The sequence below is a fragment of the Nelumbo lutea genome, chromosome 3 (genome assembly GCF_056320005.1).
Source record: "Nelumbo lutea isolate HS-2025 chromosome 3, American lotus-T2T, whole genome shotgun sequence".
NCBI lineage: Eukaryota > Viridiplantae > Streptophyta > Magnoliopsida > Proteales > Nelumbonaceae > Nelumbo > Nelumbo lutea.
In genome coordinates this window covers 3431670-3451957 of record NC_142686.1, presented here as the reverse complement: position 1 = coordinate 3451957, position 20288 = coordinate 3431670, and the positions used below count along the sequence as shown (strand labels likewise).

The 20288-nt window shown below is 38.4% G+C and overlaps 1 protein-coding gene across 5 annotated transcripts in view; it reads right to left on the bottom strand.

Annotated features, from left to right (window-relative positions):
* Positions 1-315: 315 nt before the first annotated feature.
* Positions 316-20288, bottom strand: part of ARP2 (actin related protein 2) — a 29352-nt gene continuing 9379 nt past the window's right edge. For 2 of the 5 annotated variants that reach the window (XM_088978637.1, XM_088978640.1), the window contains 9 exons: positions 15581-15649; positions 15434-15497; positions 6513-6581; positions 5963-6046; positions 4806-4864; positions 3022-3090; positions 2855-2921; positions 808-891; positions 316-650 (listed from right to left, as the gene is read on the bottom strand). In XM_088978637.1, coding sequence (XP_088834763.1) covers positions 570-650; positions 808-891; positions 2855-2921; positions 3022-3090; positions 4806-4864; positions 5963-6046; positions 6513-6581; positions 15434-15497; positions 15581-15649 — 646 coding nt within the window. In that variant the 3' untranslated portion in view covers positions 316-569. Of the gene's footprint in view, positions 651-807; positions 892-2854; positions 2922-3021; positions 4502-4805; positions 4865-5962; positions 6047-6512; positions 6582-15433; positions 15498-15580; positions 15650-20288 lie in introns of all 5 variants that reach the window. The other 3 variants (XM_088978638.1, XM_088978641.1, XR_016110039.1) reach the window with 2 other exon arrangements.

The following is a 20288-nucleotide window of genomic DNA, read 5'->3' as shown; positions in this document are numbered from 1 at the left end:
TTCGATGATCAAGACCTGGATTATGTTGAAGACAACCTTTTTCTGGTAACTGGGCATTCTAGTTTTCAGGACTTGGAGCTTGTTTTGAATATCTTAGCTCTCGGAGGAAAAATTAGGAAGGTTACAGGTGCATCAGATGGATTATGATGTGACGACTGAAGAGCTTTGGGCTAAGGATGCCTGACATCTGATTTAGAGTGATTTTAAGTCATAACCTGAAACTAGGGTCCTGATTAAAAATCACCTGAGATTAGGGCGTTGATAAAAAATCCCTTTGATGTTTCATCGGAAAATGTCAAACCGAAACGAAGACAGTTTGGAGGAAGATATCAAATATGAAAGCCGTTGATAAACAAGGTTTAAAAAACAATTAGCAATTAGTTGAAATAAATTGCTAGTCGGCTCAAATTCAACGGTCTGTCTTGACTCTTAACAATAAAGATATGATGGATCATACCGAGGCATAATTTCTCATCCAAATAAACGATACTATTGATTCTCACCCCCATAAATGTCTTACAATGGCTGGTTTTAGACACTTCCAGGTACCACAAGCACAAATGCTTCAGTCATGCCTGACCGCACTTTCTCAAACAAGCAAGACCTTCTTCCAGATATTCCTGTCGACTAATCCAGAACTCTGGTGCATCCTGCACAGAGTTTAAGCAACCATAGTAAGCCAAGGGGGTAATTGGCTGACCTCACTGCAACAGAGATTATTTCATGAATGCACACACATTGAGCATTTTACTTTTGCTTTCTTTTTCTCCTTTACCAATTTTTCCTGGAGTGGGGCGACGATTTTACCTTCATAATTCCTGCAAGGACTGCACCTCCAAGGTATACCATATGCTTTCTTCGTGGTGGATCCTCTATCCGCAGCCGTAGTTTCTGTTCACAAAAATTTAGTGAAATAAGGTTAAAGAGTTGTTGACACTGAATGACAAAAGAAATCCAGGTCTAGGCATTGACAACGCATTTATATCTATCTATTTATCTTAAACTGGGGATTATTTTTTATGGATTTGACACTTTTCAGACGTATGAGATCTGAAAATTTTGCTTTTTCAGGCTGCACGGGGAGTTTGGGTTTAGGTCTAATTAGAAGATCTGAAAATTCATAAAAAAAAAAATTAGAGAATCTGAAACACAAATTCAGATCTGAAATGGTAAGACCTGGTTTCATGTCTTACCAAAATCAGATGCATTCAGACATAATAAAAGGTTGTTAATACCCTCGTTACTGTCATCTATTTAATAATAATATATTATTATTATTATTATTATTTCATAATGTAAAAATATAATATAATAATAATGATAAATATTAGTATTCAATATTTATTATTAATTAATTAATCAATAATATTATCTTATAATAATAATAATAATTATTATTATTAAATATTATTTCGTAATAGAAAAAATATGGTACAGAACAACAGTCTTCCAGAATTTGTGCCAATACATTGCACGTGTTTTCATGCATACAGGTGGCTCAAAAGTTGTTGCATTATATAGCTTCTCAATGCAAGTTATATTTTCTAAAAAAAAAGTGTAGTTGATATCGATTATATCAAGGTTTTAAAAACTGACCCGGAATTGGAACCATTCTGGCCACCGGTTTCTGGGTCAGCAGTTTGACCATCCGGGTCAAATAGTTCAGACAGTTTGAATATTTTAACAGTGATATGTCATATTACCCATTAGATTGGAATATTAGGGTAAGATGCATATAAATATAAGAGAAAATAAAGATTGAATGATAGGTATTTGAGAAGTTATCGACTGAAACTGAGAGTTTAGAAGAGAAGAAGAAGAAGAAGAGGAGGTCTTGCAGCGGCAACAGCAACGGCAATGGTGAAAAACTGGTGATGAAAGTAGATCTGAGATTTCTCAGTCTCAGATCTCACTCTCTCTCTCTCTCACAGATCTGTCGTTTAGAGTCTAAACTTCTCTCCCATATCTCTAATGTGAGATTTCTCTCACTGTCTCAGACATCTCTCTCAATAGCTCTCAGATCTGAGAGATCTTCTCTTTTTATTTTGTTCTGACAAGTTAATAAACCGCAAACTGTTCTCCGGGGCGAATGGTTCAACAGTCAAACCGTCCGAGTCAACGGTTCATTGACTAATTCAATGGTTTTTTACTAGAGACCGGGTTTGGGGTAAAATGAAACCGGTCTCTTGAATGGTTTCTGATCCGAACAGTCCGACCATCCAGGACAACGACGGTTCGAAAACATTGAATTATATACTTATATGAAGCTCATATCATTTGAATCAACCAAATTGACTGTCTCCGTCCTTGAGCATTTTCTAATGGCAACCCTGGATGTAGCTGATAATAAGGGACTTTCTTATAATAATATAAATATATTAAAAGAAAAAAGAGACTACAGTAAGTCACCCGAGAGAGGAAAAAAACCAAAAGAAAAACAAAATAACACTTCACCGTACCACAACCCAACTCCAAACCCGCAAAATTATAACCAAAAGAAACACCCCAACTGACAAACCTTCCTAAACCAAATTAAGGAAAACAAACCGAAAAAAAATGATATGACAACAGATTTGAACTGGAACCCTCCAACTCGAAAGACTGACAACCTACTCAATCTGACAACATAACATACCCTCCATTTGCTGGAAGAGACCGTACAACATATAAACATTATATTCCAACTAATCATCACATAGAAATTTTGCTCGATACCCTACGTCTCTAGTGGTTTGAACGGCAACATCTTTTCTTCTCTTAATAACATAGATATTCAACTAAAATTATCTAAGGATTAAACAAACTCATTGGCATGCAGTTATGCTTTGCAAACAGTCAACTACTGTAAAATTACCTTTAGCCCATCTTTATTTCCCTTCAAGACAACTTCAAGATAGCGATCAAGAATTTCTTTCTCCAAACTGTAGAAACAAATCAGAAAGTGTCTTTCAACTACATTTTTTATGAGAAACTTACATTAAAAAAATAACTTGAAAAAAATTTGGGGTCACCTCCCATCACCTGCATAAAAATTGGCAGAAAAGTACATGTAGTTGAGAGCGACCACTTTGTGCAGAAAAGTACCAAAACCTGTATCCAGTCCACCCCTCCCAAGACCCCAGATCGTTGGGACCAACATTAGCAAATGGCCTTTACTAGGAACCAAAATATGAGACAAGGAAGGTTTTATAATAGGGATTTTTAAGCAGACACATGCTGATACTTTTACTAGAACATTATCTTATTACTGTTTTCAGAAATTATTCAAGTCAACTGGTAGACTTGTGTTTGCATGCACAGATTGTCAGGAATTTCATTGATGTTCATATTCTGATAAGAAAGATGTCTTTTAAGTTTCACAAAGGCCATTACTCAGTGTTGGTCCCTACCATCCTGGTCTTAGGAGGGGTGAACAGGAAATGGACCTAAGCTCCAGCATTTTTAGCACAAAATGGCATCTCTAAGAGTAGCCCATACTTTCATGCTTTTCAGCTCAAGCTTTTACCATAAGATGCAGATTTTACCATATATTCAAGTTTCATACGGTAGAGACAGTTTGGTCAGCTGAGATAGAGATTTTTTCATATTTATAAAAAAAAAAAGAAATTAAGAAAAAAAAAACAATGAAAAAGGTCCAGACTGATCTCCCCACCCCCTACTTCATTAGGGTTTAAATATATATACACCAAAACCATACCTACTTTTCTTCCTTTTTGTTTTTCGAAAGAAATTAAAAAACAACTTCCTTTTCTTAATTAGAACCGTAGGCTGACATAACCCCAGTGATGCCCACCTCATCTGTATATGTACAGGTTGGAAATCCTTGTCAGATAGCTTCAACAGAAGAAACAGTGAATATATGATTTGTTCAATCATCTGTGCATAAGTGCTACCAGCGCTTGCTCTGGAATAGGAACTAAAGACTATTCTAGTTTGTAGAAATAGGTGTCCACCCCCCACCCCCTGCTGAATGATGTTGCTTCCTTCAGTAATCTGTGCATAAGTACCACCAGTTCGTGCTATGGAATAGGAAAAAAAAAAACTATTCTAGTTTGTAGAAACAAGAGCTCCCCACCACTGCTGAATGATGTTGCTTCCTCTCATTAGGGATGTCAAAGGATTGGGCTTAACCCACACCCAATCCAACCATTTCCCACCCAAACCTGTCCAGCCCTGTGAAAGGAGATGATGTTGGGGCACAAAGCAGGGCAAGATAATGAATGAAAAATATTTAAAAAAATAATAGGGAAGAAAAACAGATAAAAAATAATAGGGAAGAAAACACTTGATATCTACATGAAAATATTTAAATGCTTATGGCACGACAATCTAAGAATTGCATAAATCAAGCCAAGCCTGAGCTGAAACTGTGATGAGTTGAAATTTCAGAACCCAACCCAACTCTAACATAATTAGACTCATAGGAAACCCATCCCAATAAGGGTGGGCCAGGTATCTTATCGGCTTCCCTAGATTCCCTCTCTCTCACATCATGAAACATCTGAAATAAAAACATATGGATACAGATCAGAGCGCTCAAATATATTATGTTGAAAATCAGTAAAAGCACTTATTCAAGATTTTGTTATAATATAAAAATTAACTTTACCAATTATATTGTTTAAGCCCTGTACAAGGAGATTTGAATAGGGTATTCAGAGTCCAACCAGGTATGACAATTGGAACAGACCAGACACCATAAATGGTTGCTAATAATATTGAAGTTAACAAGGAACAAATAGAACATTTGTTATCATTATTTTTCTGTTTATGAGTGTGTTTCTCAAACAGTAACAGAACATTACCGACTTGGTAATCCAGGATACATCGTACTCCCGCCACTTAGAACTATGTGCTGGTAGAGCTGTAACAATAAAACAAGTAGGAGTAAGATTAGTAGTGAGATAGAACATCAAAACCACAAAGATAATATCCACCGAAGAAGAAATATGATTTTGCCAATTTGTGCAAGAAAAATCCAAAGCTTAGGTCCATATTTAGTGTTCCCCTCCCAAGACCCCAGATAGCTGGGACCTGGGACCAACATTGGAATTGGATAATGGCCTTTTTCAGGACTTTCTCAAATTTCTAATTATCTATTCGATAGTTATGTTTTCAACTGGAAGTAAATTCTAAGTTCAACTATAACAAATTCCAAACACAAGTAAGAAGATGAATTGACATTCCAATAAGTGGTACACTTGAGAATATAGTCAGTAAACATGTGGATGGCATTATATGAACAATAACACCGTTACTTCACATATCTAAAATATTGTCACCAACTTATGTTATAATACTATCTCTTGTACTCCACAAAGCAGCAGTAGCTTTCACTGAGGAATATGTTTCAGTAATATTTCATGTCAGTACCCATGGAAATGGAAATATTAGGAAATTTATGGACATTTTAAACCATGTTCACCACAAGGACATCTTCATTGAGTCATCTATGTTGCTCCAAATTTTCATTGAGGAAATGAGTTGCAACTTGGGAAGGTCAGGTGAGGTTTAGAAACCTAGGTCCATACTAAGAGCTGGCCCAGCCAGTGGTAAAGCCCAAGCTGGCATCACAAGCCCAGCCTGAAATAAACACCAAGACAACTTGGACCAGGTTTATGCCTAGGAAGACCTGGGCTGGTTTATTGGTATTGATGGTCTTCTTGAAGTTCATTTCATAAAAATAAAATGGGGGGAAATCCATAGAAATATGATTGTATGCATAGTACAATTGTACATCATAAATGTAGATGAATACACATCATAATAGTAATGGCTATAACATGAAGGGTGTTTAAGTTGCCAAAAAAAGAAAGGTTGTTTATGTACACAATATATAATTGAATTAAAGCACATGATCTCTTTTAAAGCAGATAATCGTGTCCTTGGATGCACTAACCGAGAAGTAGATCAAAAGAAATCAGTAGTAAACTCATAAGAGAATCACTAACAATCTACTTACCATCATACGATTATCAATATCCATTTCTTGAATGCAACGGAATACCATATCAGCCATTCCATCACCTTCAACATCTATGAGTTCCTAGAGAAAGACCAAAATAAGGTTAATTATGACACAATAACAATAGTTTACATTTACAGAAAAGGAATTCCAAAAATACTCCAAAGCCAACAGTGTTCCAGGTCTTGTGATTGCTCCATCAAGACTCATTTTGCTTTCTCAACTTAAGATTTACAATCATTCATGAACATTTGAAGAACATCATAAATTCAGTGATTTCTCTTATTATCATTAAGGGTAGACTATTACTCTTCAGGCACCAAGCTAGCAGCGTAAAGTATGGTTTCTTTAAACAATAGAATTAGAGAGATGGTTCTATAAATAAAGCAAATTGGCCATATAATGAAGCGGGGCATGTAACTGCAGTATATATTCATTGTGAAGAACAAGCAGTTCTAATAAAAAATAAATACTTGGCACAAAGAACTTTTGTCAAGCACAAGAAATATATAGAACGGATAAACCTTGAGAAAACTGACAGACTTACTGGAGTGAAAAGAGCCTCAGGAGCCTGGAATCGTTCAGTGCCAACTTTAATAACTCTTCCATCTGGCAGCTGATAAAGTTGATGTTTAACAATGAGAAATACAAAACCAGATATAGAAATTCATAATTTGAGCAGATAGCAACTCCACTAGCAGCATTTTGCCTTTGCTCCTTCCCCAAGCCAGAATGGAAGGTCATAGGCTTTATCAGTTTATTTAACTTTGCATAAATACTTAATCATTTTTTCAGGTTAAGCCATAGGTGAACTCAACGGAAGAAACATAATGCAATGGCAGATTCTTGACTTGATTTCCAAATCAGATGAATGTAGTACAAAACTGAGCTTTAGTCATGGTGAGGTTGTTAATTTATAAAATTAAAAACTTGCACAAGTTTCGCCTCTAACCATGTAAGATTTAGGATTCTTGCTCTTCTCTACCTTCCTAGTCTCAGAAAAGGCTCCCTCTCGCCTTTTTCTGTATGGTGAATTGGCAACTATTCCAGGGGCTTTAATTCTGGAGATCATTAAGAACTTAAGGAATTTTGGAACAGGACTGCATATGTGCAGTTTTTTTATCAGTAAAAAGTAATTTTGTTAAGGAAAACTTAAAGACTACAACCGCTCCAAACAACAAGAGATCACAGAATTGCCCCAAAACTGCTGTCTTAAAGGCCCTTGTGTTTAGCTAAAGTGTCTGCCAAACCATTTGCTGTTCTTCTGGCCGATTTAAAAGAGAAATTTAACTCCCTTATTAAGCTTACAATCTCCCTAAATTTGTATCAGAAAACCCAAGGGATTTGGGTATTGCTTCTTGTCCAAGAAATGGCCACCTGAGAGTCCCCTTCCACCTCTAGATTGTGGAAACCTCACTGTTTAGAAAATTTTAACCCCTGCAGTAAGCTGACCAGTTCTGCTGTCAGTGCATCACCATGCTCCAAGGGTCCTGAGTACAAAGCTACCACTCTTCCTTCTGGATCTCTGAAGACACCCCCTACCCCTGCCAGCCCCATTATACTTATAAAACTTCCATCAAAGTTCAGCTTTAGGGACTTAGATGTCGGAGGTTTCCATTCCATAAATAGACTTTCCTTTTCTTGAGCCAAGAGTGCCACCTCTTTCAACTTCTCAAAATATCATTCAAAGAGAAATTTTGGAAAGCATCCAAAGTTTTCACCCAGTGTGCATCCTTTAGTTTTACTAAATCTATGATTTCCGCTTCATTCCTACTTTTATCATTGAAAATTCTTCCCTTCCTTTCTTCCCAAATAGTTCAAACCACAGCTGCCCTCACTGTTTTTCACATTAATCTTCCTCTTTTCTTTGACTGTCTCAAGAAACTAGGATCAAAGAGGCCCACCACATCCTGGGAAGGGACACCTGTACCCAAAAAGAGAACAAAGATACTCCCAAATACAACACACAAAAGAATAGGATATAAAAATATGGGAAATAGATCCATTATTGTCCTTGCAAAGAAAACACATGTGAGGGGAGAGACTTTTAATTGGCCTTCTTTTCTGCAGCACATCATAGGTGTTAATATTTCCAAGAAAGACCTCCCAACAAAGGGCCTGAACTTTAGGAGGGATAGGCTTGCTCCAAATATCTTTCACCGGAAAATTAACCCCCCAAGGTATTGGGCTATGTTAAAAAGTTGAAAAATTAAACACAAGTGAAAGAACCAACCAGGGAAATTGACCACACTAGTGCCCTCCAAAGTTTGGTCCAAAAAAACTGACTCAAGCCAAGCCAATAGAAGGATAAGAGATTCACATTCCAAATCCCTAAGACCTCTTCAAAATCCAAAGTCCCAACTTAAGCCCGAGTCAAAGAAAGCCACAAACTTTGAGATAGGTTCAGATTTGTAAGTGGAAAGTGCAGAGAGCAAGGGAAATTGGAATTTTAGAGGAACATCGCAAGGTCCTCCAAAACAAGACTTTCATTCCAATACCCGCATCGTAATGAATATTTGCCAGGGATGTGGAAAGCAAGGAGAAAATAAACTAGAAGATTTGCCAGAGTGGCCCTATTAAAGTTATTCTTCCTCCCGTTGAGACATAATTCCTTTTCCAAGATGCCAGCTTCTTAGCAAATCTCTCCAACACTGGTTTCTAGAACCTCTCAAATCTCGGATTACCACCCAAAGGGAGTCAAAAATACTCTAGGGGCCAATTTTTTACCTCACAGCCTATCACCTCAGCTAATTCATAGATAACCTCCTCCTGCACTAGAAAGGTTCTCTAAGGAGCTAATTGGTGCTTTTAAGTATCTAAGAGAGACAAGGTTGTCATCATCACAAAACATAATATGTCATTTGCAAACTGCAGGTGTGTAACCACAACCTCCTCCTTTCCCACTCTCCAACCTCTTATTGAATTATCCAAATCAACCTTGGTAATCATCCTGCTAAGGACCTCAGTAATCAAGGTGCATAGGAAGGGGAAAGGGGGCCACCCTGTCTCAAACCTCTCTTCGCAGGGAAAAAAATCTCTAACAATCCCATTAGTCAAAATTGAATATTGCACTGAACTCAAACACCCCTTGACCCCACAACCTCCATTTTTCAAGGTCCAGATTACAATTGAGTCCCTTTCCTCCTCTATTCTTCTTTGCCACATACTTATTTGCCACTAAAATTTGGTCAACAATTTGTCTTCCCTCTACAAAGGCCCCTTGAAAAGGTGAGATCATTATAAGTAAAACCCTCTTCAGTATGCCTGAAAGAACTTTTGCTATTATTTTGTAGAGGCTACCCACTAAACTTATCGGCCAGAAATTCTTTGGAGTTGTAGCTTCCTTATTCTTGGGCACTAAGGCAAGGCAATGAAGGTAGCATTTGTTCCTAAAGAAATTTCCCTAGTTTAGTGAATCAAACACTTCTTTCAAAACATTCTTCAAAGTCTCCCAACAGTCTTGATCTATCCATAGAGAAGGCAGCCTCTCTAATCTCCACAATGCTGAAAAAAGCTTGCGAAGGCTTTGGATTGGATATAAATCACCCGAGTCCAATCCAACTCAAGGAGACTTTGTCTTCTCCCTGCCGAACAAGACAATCTTGTTTGCCATTCCCTTCTTGAAGCCATTTACATCTAGATTTCTGTCTCCAAGAGATTTCTTCCTTTTGCAAGAGATCTTCTAACTCCACTTTCAACTCCCACCTCTCTTCTCTTTCCTCCTTGTTCAACTCCATCAAAGCTCTTTTTTTTTTGTCTAGAGTCTCAATTCTAGGAATGGCAACGGGGTGGGTTCGGGTATGAATCATATTCCTCATCCCCAACCCTGATTTAAAACAAATGCACATCCCCAACCTCGATCCCCGTCGAGGATAAAAGTTACTCTCCATCCCCGATCCCCAAAGGAAATGGGTTCCCGGTATAGGGCGGGGACTTCACTCCCCATCCCCATCCTCGTCCCCTACCGAGGAACCCTATTAATCCCCATCCCCACCCCCACCCCTGCCAAGGCAATCTCCATCCCTGACCAATGGGATCGAGGAGACCGAGTACTCAACGGGGATGGGGAAAATTGCCATCCCTCCTCAATTCTAGAGGAAATTCCTTCTTGTGCTTCTTCAAGTCTTCCAAAGTGGTCCTTGCTTCAAGCCTTAATCTTCTCTTTCAGAGCTTTTAGCTTTCTCATGAATCTAGCACCCTTCTTTTTGCTCCTTGGTCTCTCCTCATCCCACCAAGCTTTAATCCTCTCCTTATTAGAAGGGTCCTTCAACCACATATTCCCAAAGTGACAAGGTGAAAGCTCACCAAATAATAAATATTAACCTAATCAAATGGGACAGTGATCTGAAGTTACCCTAGGCAAAGCCCTTGTTGTTAAGTTCTCCCACAAAACCTCCCAATCAACCATGAACAAAAATCTATCAAGTGTGGAGTAGATTAGGTTAGCTTGAAAGTTTGACCACGTGAACTTTGCTTGTAGTAGGGGTGATTCCTTCAATTCAAAGGACTCTATCAGATTGTTAAATATCCTCATACTAAGAGTGAGGCCCTGATCTAGGTTGTTTGCTTCCTTTGAAAATTTAAGGACATTGAAATCCCCTCCAAGACACCAAGCCCCCCTAGCCCTCTAACTTCACTTAATTCCTAGAATTGGTCCCTTTCTCTACAAGATTTAGGACCATAAACGCTGGTCACCACCCACTCCTTCCCATCACTAGCCCCTTTGATTTTAGTTGAGATTGAGTAGTTCCCTAAGAGTTCTTCCAGGCATTCCAAATCCTCACTTTTCCAGATAGTGATAATCCCCCCTGAAGCTCCCCAAGAAGGTGCAAAAGCCCAACTTAAGCCTCTAATTCCCTAGATACTCCTAATCCGCCTTCTATCTAATTCTAATAATTTGGTTTCCTGGATTAAGAAAACACCTAGCTTCTCTTTCCTCAATACAATCCTTTTCCTTTTTTGCACTTCTTAATCCCCTTACATTCCAACTAATTATCTTCATGCCAAAACAATGACAAAGGCCCCAAAGGAATCTTTCTTCTTTAGCCCGATCTCTTTTTTCCTTTCCTCTTGTTATCAACTTTCTTATAGGAGACCTCAGTAGCCAACTTCTCTACTTCACTTTTTTTCTTTCTTTTCTTTTTGTATTCTTTCCATTTTCCCTTTATTGCATAGACTTTGACACTTGCTTCATCTTCCCATTGACCCTTCCCTTTCCCTTCTCTTGTTTAGAAGGGGCTCCCCACTTGGGCTGACTAGGTCATTTTCTTCACCACTAAACCTTTCCTCTTTCTAACAAAGCAGTCAGGTTGTTGAACACTAGGCCTAGTATTCTACCCTTGTTTGCATCCTCACCCTCCCCAACCTCACAGACCTTGCATTCAACTCAATGGCACTAGGGCAAATAGCAGCCATGGGCGCCCGAACATCAATTGGATCTACAGGCACAAAGAGAGGACTACATGAGGACAAAGGTAAAAAACGCAAGCAGAAGGGGTGCAGGCACAATAAGAGAAAGAAAAACTAAGTGGTAAAGGGGGTTAGCCCTATTATGTTCTTTCGCAAGCTTCCCTAGGTTCAAAACATTCTCGGTCATCTTTCTTATCAAGAGACACCTCGACGGCATCCTTCTTCTATCCCTCATGTAAGTCTTCGCTTAAGTCAACAGAGTCTACAAAGATCTCTGACTGTTTAACCTAGCTTTGACATTGGAAAGGTTGCAGTAACATGTTTCCTAGAAGTGGAGTGGGTGAATCTTCACCAAGACCGGTGAGCTCTTTTCTTTCCAAGTCCAAGACCTTGAAAATTTTGTCCTATGAAGGATCTTCACAAAGTAACTATGTTCCTAAGCAATCCCCTTCAAATTTCTTATAGGCTTTTGTTGATTTAGGTCTTCCAATGCTTGACAATTGATCAACCTCTTCTTCTCTAATTTCAAGACCCTGCAAGTTTTCCTTGGCACTAGATTCCTCCAAATCTTCTTTACAATTTCCACAATACCTCGGATTGGGCCTATCAGGTGTTTTGGAATTTTCCAAAGGGAGTCGTCTCCAAACAAGATTAACCTCCTTCTCCTTTCTCCTCGGTTTCAAGTTAGTGCCATCTACAAGGGGTGCTAACAATCCTATTTCCTTCGTTGGACTAGCGAGGGGGGGACCCAACTTTGGGGGGACGATGATAGACCCATAGTTGTCAAGGCAACGCCTAAGCGACGAGGCGCCCTTGGAGGCTCACCTCGCCTAGTCGCCAAGTAGTTTTGTGCACTATGTTATAAAATACTTTTATATTTTTTATTTTTTTACATTATAATTATAAAATAGACATTATTAATCTAGAATACTCATTTTATGTATTTATGTACTAATTTCTTTTTAGTATTTTCTTATTTGTTAGGGTTTAATCAACAAAAACATTGCTAATTGTGGTATTGAACCCATGGTTCAAAGTATCGATACACCTCTGTGTATCGGCAAAGGTGTATCAGTACTTGTAAAGATACTCCCCCTATTTTTTTATTTCTTTGATTTTCAATTTCATTTTTAAGTGTATATATATATATATATAATTTTAAAAAAAGGGTTCCCGAGAACACTTGTAAACATGTGTATTGGGGTGCAAAAGATACAATACAATACACCTGATATGGGACGTATCGTATCAAAGTTTTGATCCTTCATTGAATCCTCAAAGATTTCAGAACCTGAACCAAGAAGCAAGGGAAGAACTTAAAATTGTCTAATCAACACATTTTCTTCTTACAGATCTTCTACCACCTTTTCTTTTCTTCTTTTCCTATAACAAAAGTAGGGGTTCAGCCCCTATATTTTTTGAATTTTCTTTCCTTTGTTCCTTTTCTTCTATAAAATGTTGATTTTCAAAACTTAAAACATGAAATTTATACTTCTCTTGTGAAAATTATGGATAATTATTAAGGAAAGATGGTTATGGAACCTAGGGAACTACCCTAGGATATAGGGGTTTTACTTAAAAAAAAATCTATCGCCTAGGCGACTAGGTGACAATGCGCCCTCCTGTCACCTAGCCTCGCCTTGGCACCTTAAAAACTATGGATAGACCCTTGTTGTCACCCCTCGACTCTCTTAAGCACATCACATGATCACTTGAGTGACCACATGTTTTGGGTAGCCCCAATTCAAACATATTAGGTTGAGCCACCAAATGAGTTATGGTTTTGGGTGGGCCCGGTTCTCCAGAATATAAAATCCCCAATTCAAAGTTCACTACACCTCTTCCCGCCTCTTGGAGTTCCTTACAATGGATGCAACATGGTTCTACCAAGACCTCAAGGAAGGTTTTAAATTGGACCCTATGATGAGAATCTAACGGTCCTCCTTGGCATAAGTAGTAAATCGCCGCACTTCTTTTCTTAAGCCCATTTGTTGAGCTTCCTCATCATTTGATCCTTTACTATCTCTAGTCAATAAGTAATATCCACTTAAACTTCCTTGTGCCATCTCATCATCTTCTTCCTCCATTCCCTTCCAAAGCTCAACCTCCATCACCAACAGGATCCATGTTTTGTAGGCTATTCCATCTACCATCACTTCTATCATGCGAGGAACTTCTTTTTGTCGTCTCTCTTCATAACATTCGTGTCCAAACACCAAGGCTCTAATTCTTTGTTGTGTTCTTGTACTAGCCATAACCTAAGCACCTTTTCTTCCTATCTGGTAGTCCTGACTCGTCTCCAATATCAGATTCCATCCCTTTCTCTATTTTCCCATAGGAAAGTAAAGCAGTTGTTTCCTATTTTTCCCAAAACGCTCTGTTAATGCAATATACCAGCCCTTCCTATTCTTTCTTGTTTTTTTTTTTTGATCGATACTATTCTTTCTTGTTTCTACTACGTAGAACTTTAAAAATTTTGATATATTTCCTCCATCCTTGCAGTTTGGTTGATTTACAAGCTCCCACCAAGAAGCACTTAAACCAAAGCATGAATTCGCTAGAAAAATCATGATCATCTTTCCTTTTCGTATTTTCAGAATCTCCAAACCCTTAGCACTTGTCTCTTTGAAAATGAAGTTCTTTGCCTCCACCTGTAGCCCCTTACTCCATCTTCTTGCAGGCTGGAATCCTTCATCTTCGCAATGTTCTGACCAATGTTTTGAAAATCATAATTGTATCATAAATCATAAAGAGGTTTGAATCGAATCGTATGGTAAATCGTAAGATTTTTCGGATTTTCTAAAAATTGTCAAAAACTATAAAAATACCTAAACACCTCAAAATTAGGAAAAAGAATGACTTTGTACTAACTTTTAGCCTATAGACATAAGATAAATAGGTAGTAGTACTGTAGTAGTAGTTTGGTAGTGAATTTGACAATTACACCACTTTCATAAATCATAATTCAATAGAAGACATGGGTATAATCAAGTTCAACTTCAATTTAAGCAATAAAAAAAAACTATATCATTAATTGTATTGCTATTTGATATCATCATATAATTATATAAATATGACATTTACATGGCATCATGTTCATGTCTTACTCTTCATCCCCAAGGCTCAACAAAAAAAAAAACTAAAAGGTTATCTAATATTCTAATCCCTAATATTTTGTCTTTAAAGTTTCAATAATTTAAGCCAAATCATCAATACAAGAACAAGATGATTCAAAAAATTTAAGCCACATCCAAGAACATGATAATTCAAAAAATTCACACATTAAATCATCAATACAAGAATACAATAGTGAAACAATGCAATTAAAGAAATTAAATTCTGAAGTTTAATAATTTTTTTGGTAATTAATACCATTGCATAATTGGACACAACTCATAAGCACATTCCATTGACATAAATAGCTAAATAACCAAAGAGATGCTGTGTGGACAAGTATAATAAATTAAAAATCTAGCCAAATTATAAGCCTAACCATCTCCACTAAACCAGCATAAATAAAGACTTAAAGATTGAAGCTAACAAAGAAATCCTCACTGATAATCAAGGAATATAGAGTTCTTGAGTGTTCAGATGCAAAGATGCCCTGTGGGGATGAGCCCCAGTTTTGAGATTAGAGAAAGAATGAGGGGAATATATCAGGGCTAAAGCCCTATTTTCATGCAGGAAAACAAGTAAAAAGCTTGAGGAGAAGCCACTGTTTTGTGCATGGAAAAAGGGTGAACTGTAGAAAGGTGGAACCCCTGTTTTATGCAAAAAAAAAGATAAAAACTATGAACATCTCAACATGCTAGCCTCCAATAAATAATTCTCTCTCCACACCTGATCAAACATGCATACCTACTTGCGACTACATCTAATATAAGTTCCCCATTTTGTATTTTAATTGTCATGACAAAGCTAAGAAAGAAAGAGAAACTTGAACCTTTTTTTAAAAACTCAACAGTAGAAAATATGTCCAAGCACTCAACAGAAACTCCAGTTTATTAAGATTCTTTCAAAAGGACGACAATACATTAAGGTATAACTGTATAAACTTACAGTATAATTCTTAACAAGGATGGTAGTCTCCAGTCCCAATTGATATTCCCGTTTGTAATCATAACTGCAAAAATATATGTATGCCATCACGGTGTAGCAATGAAATAGCTTCACCAGAACGACCTTAGACAGAAATAAGTGATTCACCTGATATAGCAGAGCTTCTCTTTGATGTCCCTAACAGTCTCAAAATCTGCAGTCCTATTCATTGAATACCTTTAAGGAAAAGAATAGAGTTTTGAGTGAAAAAAGAGATATAAATCTTGGCAATAAATCCGATTGAAATATGAGGAAGTAGAGAAGAGAAGGGAAGAAGAGAGAAAAGAAGAAGAAAGAAAGGGAGAAGAAAAGGTTTGGAGCAATGGAACTGTGCTGGCAGCGCCAGCTTCTATTATTATATTATATAGGGTGGCAGAAATAAGAAGGGAAAAGACTCTTGTGCCCCTGCTGTAAGTGAGTACAATAACAGACATAACAGAAAATAAAAAACGCTTTAACTAGCCAAACAATCCCTAACACAAATAACTAAATTATTTCAATACTCCCCCTCAAGTTGGAGCATAGATGTCAATCATGCCCAATTTGTCACACAAATCATTGTGCCGCACATGATGAAGACCATTGGTGAAGATATCTGCAAGTTGTTCTTCTGAGTTGACATATGGAGTACACACTTCTCCATTTACAAGTTTCTCTCTAATAAAATGCTTGTCCACTTCAATGTGTTTCGTCCTATCATGCAGGACTGGATTAGCAACAATATTGATGGCAGTTTTATTGTCACAGTAGAGTGACATAGGATTGCTAACTGCAAAACCCAGTTCACTTAACAGATTTCAGCAACCCATTGAGACATCGCTCTATATTCTGCTTCAGCACTAGATCTAGCCACCACACTTTGTTTTTTACTTCTCCACGTGACCAGGTTTCCTCCTACAAAGGCACAATACCCACTGGTAGACTTTCGGTCATCAACTGCTCCTGCCCAATCAGCATCAGTATATACTTCCACTTTTAAGTATCCATGTTTCTGGAACAACAAACCAGCTCCGGGAAACTTCTTGAAGTATCTAAGGATCCTCTCTACAGCTTCAAAGTGAGTTGTCCTAGGATTGTGCATAAACTGACTAAGGACACCCACTGCATAAGCAATATCAAGCCTGGTCATAAACAAATACAAGAGTCTCCCTACGAGTCTATGGAACTTCTTCACATCTTTCAAAAACTCTCCCTGACTGTCTCCCAGCTGATGATTAGATTCAATTGATGAGTAAATTGGTTTTACCCCCAATTTGCATGTATCTTCTAGTAGATCTAGTACATATTTCCGTTGGGAAATAAAGATACCCATGTGAGAGCAGGCAACTTCAATTCCAAGGAAATAACGTAAGGGGCCTAGATCTTTCACCTCAAATTGAGTGGCTAAGAATTTTTTTAATCTCCGTATTTCAGCCTCCCAATCTTTTGTGATCACTATGTCATCCACATACACAATTAGAGCTGCAATTTTCCCTTCACCTTTTTTTCACAAATAGAGTGTGATCTGACTGGCATTGTTTGAACCCCATCTGTTGAACTGCTAAGTGGAACTTATTAAACCAAGCCCGAGGTGATTGTTTCAACCCATATAAAGATTTTTTTTAACCTGCACACCTTTTGTTCACTGCCTTTGGCATAAAAACCAGGAGGTTGGGTCATGTACACTTCCTCTTCCAAGTCACCATTCGAGAAAGCATTTTTTATATCCAATTGGTGAAGTTCCCAGCCAAGATTTGCTGCCAATGAAAGAAGAATTTTAATAGAGTTCATCTTGGCTACTGGAGCAAGTCTCTGCAAAGTCCACTCCATATACCTGTGTAAAACCTCTCGCTACCAATCTAGCCTTGTACCTTTCAACAGTTCCATCAGCCTTGTGTTTCAATGTGAACACACACTTGCAATCCATTGGTTCATTCCCTTCAGGAAGATCCACCAACTCCCAAGTGCCATTTTTGTGTAATGCATCAATTTCTTCCTGCATTGCATCTGTCCATTCGGGTTTAGATAAAGCTTCTGCCACATTCTTAGGAACGAGGACACTGTCCACAGAAGAGAGGAATGCACGGAATGAAGGTGAAATGAGATCATAGGACACAAAATTAGAGATAGGATGATTAGTGGTACAAGATCTAACACCATTTCTCTTAGCAATAGGAACATCAAGATCATTGATGACAGGGGAATCAACATTGAGAGGAACAGGCATATCAATAGGAGCAAGTGTACCTGGCTGATGAGACAGATCTACCTCTGGCGAATCCGATGATGTTGGTTGCATAGTGTCAGGTTCCACGGCTCTTGAACTCTACTGGCTTTTATGGCGACGATGAAAGACACAGAATGGAGGAGGATCGGGTAAAGGAGGTAGTTGAGTTTGAGCCGCATGTTTCTCCTCAACCCTACTATCCCCCTGAGGAGAAACCAAGAAAAATGTTGATTCTTAAAAAATGATACATCAATGGAGACATAGTACTTACGAGAAGTAGGATCATAGCAACGATACCCCTTCTAAGATAAAGGGTAACTAAGGAAAACACAAAGAATAGCCTGAGGATCAAGCTTACCTCAAGTAGGAGACAAGTTATGAACAAAGCAACGACACCCAAAAACACGCATCAAAATGGTGGACAACGGAGCTGTAGGAAACAGAAGTTGATGTGGGGCCTTATACTCTAGTAACCGAGATGGCATACGGTTGATGATGTATGTAGCACACAAAACTGCATCCATCCAAAAATGTTTTGGCACATTCATATGAATTCATAAGCCACGAGCTACTTCGAGAAGGTGACAGTTCTTTTGTTCGGCAACACCGTTTTGTTGGGGTGTCCTGGCACAAGAGCTTCAATGAAGTGACCCACTCGAAGAAAAAAACTCCATTAGATCACTATGGAAGTATTCCTTCGCATTGTCCGACTAGAAGATATGGATTTCAGTTTGTAACTGAGTGAACACCATGCGTTAAAAGTCTTTCACAATTTTTGGCACTTCATCTCTATATCGCATAGGATAAACCCAAGTGTATCCAGAGTAATCATCAATCAAGGTAATCAAGTACTTATATCCAGCCTTAGTGAGTAGAGTAACAGGGCCCCAAATATCAGAATAAACAATATGAAATGGAAATTCAGATCTTTTATTTCTCAAAGGTAAAGAACTTCTACAATGTTTACTCAATTGACATGTCTGACATTGTAACTGACTCACTGACAATGACTCAAACAACTTTGGGAACATAACTTTTAATGACTCAAAAGAAAAATGACCAAGACGACTATGCCATAAATAGGCTTGACTCTCACTAGACAAACTCATGGACTCTGTAGCCACAAAACCAGCTCTATTCTCCAACACGTAGAGACCATCCACCATGCTTCCTCTACCAATTGTCTTCCTCGAGGCGAAATCCTGAAACACACATGAAGACGGAAAAAAAGTGACTGAACAGTTCAAGGAGTGAGTTATACTACTAATGGACAACAAATTAATAGGTAATTTCGAAACATGCAGTACATTAGAAAGGGTAAAGCCGAGTGGGAGAGGTATGGTACCTTGGCCAGCTATGGTAGAGAAAGAACCATCAGCTAATCTTACCTTCTCTCTCCTAGAGAGAATGTTATATGTCTGAAATAAATTTGACTTACCGGTCATGTGGTTTGAGGCTTCGGAGTCAATAACCCAAGGAGAATCAGTGGTATGAGATGACACATGGAAGGCAGTGGCAGCGTTACCTAATGTAGACGCGAAAGAGGTAGAGGGAGTAGGACCAAAATCCATCTGGCGAAGAGTCCTACCATACAATTCCAAATGGTCACGAAAGGAGTTGATAATTTCTTCCTTAGGGTCAGAACTGGGATGCCTCTCCTGAGTTACCAATGGACTAGTCTCTGGAGACGCCATATTAGCTAAGTTATACTTTTTTTTATTTTGCTGACTTGGTTTCTTGCCCTGATCAGGTGTTGACTTCTTACCCAAATCCTGTGCCCATTTAGGTTTTCCATGAAGATCCCAACATGTATGTCTAGTGTGTCTTGTCTTCTAGCAATGAGTGCACCAAAGTTTATTCTTATCATTTGTTCTCTTCTGAGAGTCACCTTTCTTAAAAGCACCTCCAACATTTGTATCTAAATTTCCCCGGACAGCTAGGGCAACTGACTCCCCCTCTACACAATTCATCACACTTCTTCTACTCTCTTCTGACTGCACTAAGGCATACACCTTCTGAACTGATGGCAAGTCTTTACTACCCAAGATCTGCACCCTGATGGACTCATATGAAGGATTCAGCCCTAGGAGGAAGGCAAAGACCCGTTGCTGAGATACAAGTGACTTATACGCCTTTGCATCTTCATCACACTTCCAATTCACATTCTGGTAGTGATCAAGTTCTTTCCATATCAATGTCAAATCAGAATAGTACATCGAGAGACTCCTCTCCCCCTATTTGCAAGTAGAGGATTCAGCTTGCAGTTGGTATATCTTGGCATAGTGTCTCTGCTCTGAATAGGTGGACTTTGCTTGTTCCCATATCTCACAAGCAGTTTCAGCCCACAGAAGAGTCTTCCTTACCTATGGCAGAATGGAAACCAAGAGCCATGACATCACCATACTTCTCTTGGTTCCACCTATCATATTCAGCACTTCCGTTCTTCGATTCCTTCACTCTCCCATTGATGTATCATATTTTCCCCCTAGCAGTGATGTAGAGTTTTATTCCCCTAGACCACTCAATGTAGTTCAGACCATCAAAGGGAATAACAGCCATGGGGAAATTCATATCCATTCCCCCACTCACTCCATTGTGGCTCCTTGAAAT